Source organism: Triticum dicoccoides, chromosome 4B (genome assembly GCF_002162155.2).
Source record: "Triticum dicoccoides isolate Atlit2015 ecotype Zavitan chromosome 4B, WEW_v2.0, whole genome shotgun sequence".
Lineage (NCBI taxonomy): Eukaryota > Viridiplantae > Streptophyta > Magnoliopsida > Poales > Poaceae > Triticum > Triticum dicoccoides.
The window spans coordinates 296,629,138-296,633,387 of NC_041387.1; the positions used below are offsets into that span (position 1 = coordinate 296,629,138).

General features: G+C 45.9%; 1 protein-coding gene across 1 annotated transcript in view; it reads left to right on the forward strand.

The window, feature by feature from the left end:
• The first annotated feature begins 3,964 nt into the window (after nt 1–3,964).
• The window catches only part of LOC119296003 (chromophore lyase CRL, chloroplastic-like), a 32,203-nt gene continuing 31,917 nt past the window's right edge, over nt 3,965–4,250 (forward strand). The window contains exon 1 of the mRNA XM_037574424.1: nt 3,965–4,250. This exon is cut by the window's right edge and continues 1 nt beyond it. Coding sequence (XP_037430321.1) covers nt 4,076–4,250 — 175 coding nt within the window. The 5' untranslated portion in view covers nt 3,965–4,075.

The window sequence follows — 4,250 nt, forward strand, 5'->3', positions numbered from 1 at the left end:
CATGCCCACCATCCTCCCCCATCTCCATTAATTCCGGCCAAGTGGCAGCCGAGCAACACCTGCGCGCCTCCACCCTCTCCAACGTTTTCACTGGAGGTCGGGGGCGGATGGGAAGAGGGGGATGGACTGGCGGATCCGGCGCACCTCCACCAGGGCGAGATCCTCCCCCACCGTGTCCCCTTCTTCTCTCGTTGCCCGCCGCTAGAACAGCCCGTTGTCCCTCCCCCCAACTTCGATCCAAATCAGAGAGTACACATCGAAGGAGCACGACATGAGAGCAGGAGATTGGAGATTGAGGAGATCGCCAGCAGCGCCGGAGAAGATTAGGGGCAGATGGCCGTAGAAGAAGACGGGCGAGCGGCGGCGGCGCCATGCCGGTACAGATCGAGGAGAGCACGAAGGAGCCCGTGCATATTTTGAATTAGCCACTTTGAAAAGGGCCATGGATTGAATATACCAAACTACAAGGTCCTTTCTACAAAAACAAAACGTTATTTCAGAGTAGCCACTTCAAATAGGGACTGCGGGTTTAATTATCAGAAACCACAAGGACTTCTTTGCAAAAAGTTCGCGACGGTGAACAAAACAAAAGCAATGTGTGCTTTATTAGTAGGTAAAGATAAAGATATGATACTCCCATTTAAGACGAAAGTCCCCTACGCAAAAAAACAAGTCATTTTAGTTCTGGACAGAATTATTTATATACACTCACTAATAAGCTTGCACGTGCAACGCACGTCTGAGAACACCATGGTGGTCACATTGCCGCATTAAATAATAATATATTGTTTCATTCATTTAGTCTCTATAGGTTACAAACGATGAAAATCTACTAATTAATCTTCCAAACCCCCATTTTAATCATATTGACTCACTTGGCTTAAATCTACTAACTAATCCTCCAAACTCCCATTGTTAAACATATCGAGTCATTGGACAAGCTAATTCTAGGTCGATTTTTGTTAGAACAACATGATTATAGTATAGAGAACATGATTTCAGTATACAACCTAAATTGGTCCCAAAAAAGGACATGTTTGAAGAAGAAAATAAAACTACAATTTACACTCTTCGGTGTCGCATATCGGGTTGTTCCCTGTTTCCTCATAATGGCATGTAGATTTCTTCCACGAACTCTGGTGAACTCTCCACTTCATGTGATTCAGATTGAAGGGGAATCTACAAACATTTGCCTAGAAGCTAAAATCGGTATGTACTTCCATTTATAATTCTAAAAGAGCCGGTTATTATAGGTTGTTATTGTGTGGTGGCATCTAGTGTAAGCGTACAAAATAAAATTATATGCATTTTGGACACAGACAATTCAACTATGCCGAACAATAAAGTGAGTACAAATCTATGGAATGGATCGCAATATATTCAAATGAGATTACTCACACTTGTAACAAATCAAGGTATCTGCCGGTGATTTGGAATGTATCATGCATATGCACCTCTTCACATCCCCAATCTAAGCTTGTCACTGCTGACAATTGTGCATCCAGCTCACCCCCCCTTCCAACCCCCTCCCCCCCTCACCCCCTAAGAACTCCAAACACATAACTCCGTACTATTTGTTATATTGCACAACATGCTCTTCACGGCAATGTGTTCTTGATCTTTTCAATTGTGTCACTATAGACTTCTCTACCTCTCCCTTCCTCAAAAGGTCACCCACACAGGTGGGTTATACTCCCTCTGTCCCATATTAGTTGTCGCCGACGTATGTCGCTAGATACATTCGTTTGTACGACAACTAACATGGGACGGAGGTAGTATTTCACAACGTGCAAGTCTTAGAAAGGTGTGCCTACTCGATGAACTTCTCCCTCTCCCTCCCTCCCACACTGCACATATATGAGCAGAGGATGGATACAACAAAAAGAGTTACCTCTACCAGCAAGTGGGCAGCTATTAGGAGGAAGAAAAAAAAACCTTGAACCCAAGAAATTCAACTCATTTTGCCCATGACAAGAAATTCATAAAAAGAGTTGCCTCTACCAGGTGGGCAGCTATCAGGAGAAACACTCGAGTTTGAAGGGTTGCGAAACTACTTCCATAGCTTTAACTGCGACTGAAATGAAAACATAGTTCAGTTCAGATTATATTGCTGCAATTTCAAACTGAAATGAAAATATAGTCTATACTGTTGTTTATGTTTTGTAAAAGAAAACATTATATGGAGTATCAAGGCTGCCATACCAACTAACAAAATACCAGAGTATCAATCCCACTTACATAGCCTATGCTCCTATGCAACTTTATAGTAGCACATCACTCTCCCTGAAACACTTTATTACCTTCTATTGGTCATAGCAGTTTCCACAAAAAACACAAAACACAGAAACCTGATGTGCAAAAAGACAGCAAATGTCAGACATGGTGCCAATAGATAGTAGTAGCACAAAGATGCAGGTACTGTCATGCGTAAAGTATCAAGAAGATTAGAACCAACAGAAAAATAAGAATAGAAATACAAAGAGCAACCAGGAGACTCACCTGTGCCCTATGGCATGTCCGTTCCCTCACATAATAGATCCCACTAGTTAAAGTAATTGCAGTTCCTGCCTCAAACGTGGCTATCTGTCTGAGACTTAAATAATATAAGAGGGGATTGAGTTGACAAGATGCATGCATATTGTAAAGATTCTTCTCATCAGACATGGAGGCGGGGCCGCTGGGGACACATGAGATTCCAGTGCAATGAAGGTGAAGAAGATGAAGAGGAAGAGTACAGCCTGAAGGTGTTGTATCTGTCTTGACGACATCGACGATGCGGGCATGCCGCATGGCTGACCTGGCGAGCTTCCTACCCTCGAGGAAAAATTCTGCGTGCCCTCGAAGGAGCCGTACTCACGTACGTTTATGGTGATTCTGGCGGTGATCTGAGTTCGTGTGACCATCCAGGTTCCACTGCATGCGTGCCGCCCGAGACCTACTCTTCTTTTCGCCGGGTGGTGCGACCAATCTTGCACGATCGGAGACGGCGACGGCGGCGCAGGGGCCGGAGGAGAAGACATCGCACGCATGGCCGAGGAGCTTGAAGACCCCCTCAACGACGGCGGAGTCGCGGAAGGTTCTTGTCTGATTGGATGAAGAGATCGCTTTTGACGATGTCGACCGTGGAATCCCATGAAGGCGTGCCAGTAGCCCAAGCGGTCCGTGCTCCCGCACATGGCAGCGTGGACGTCGGCGGCGAGCACGTTCGCTGCGCCGGCGAGCGACGTGAAGAGATGCTGGGCCACGCCTTTGTTTGTATCAAGGCGTCGTGTTTGCAGATTTTTTTGGAAGGATTTTTGGGAAGAATATCCAAGATTGTTTTGCTTTATTTTCTTGGTTTTCTACCTTGATTAGCGAAAACAATAACTACCTGAATACGTGATGCATGCGACCCTGTTCTCTCGCGTGGTAAGCTTCCATCCATTGCTCCTCCGCATGAATGGTACTTTCTCTTTTTTAAACGCCTAATTTATTCTCCACGGTATGTTTGTTTCCTAGTTTATCGGATGCCAACGGGATGCGCGGCATGGAGCGTTTGCAATAGAGTTTTCGTCCGCCTGGACAAATCGCTAAACGCGGTTTTGATGGGGTTAGTATATGATATAACGGTTAGATTAAATTAAGTGACCCTGATCATGCGGCTGCGATTGATTCGTGTCGTTGTGTGTACATGAGGCTGGATGCACTTAGTGATGAATATGTTTACTTGTTTAATAGTACTAGTAAGGATTAGGAGGTGTTTGGTTCAGAAGTCTCAAGACTTTTTCTAGTCCCAGGGACTAATCAAAAAAGACTCTCTATTAGAGTCTTTTTCTAGTCTATGTAGAAAAAGTCTCCCCGTTTGGTTTCTAGTAACTTTTTATGGATTTTTTTAGTCGGTGGGACTAAAAAGTCCCTAAAACAAACACCCCCTAGATTTCCCAAGATAACGAACGCAGTATCTTTTTTGACTGGAAATAATGAACGCAAGATCGCGGTCCACAGAAATACTTTCCCTTTCTCTTTCTTGGTTGATTGATCCTCTTCCGCCTCCGTACCTCGTGTCGGTCCTCGCGAGTTCGCCGTGGAACACCCCATGGGCTCCGGCGAGGACACCCCCGGAGGAACCGGTGGAGGAGTCGGCGGGATAGTCCGGGGTGCGCTGCTGAAGGCGCTCGTCGTCTTCGGCGGCGTTATTCTCATCCGGCGGCTGCGCCGCTCCACCACCCGGTGGGACCACGCCCGCGCCGTCGCCAACGCCCTCTCCGGTG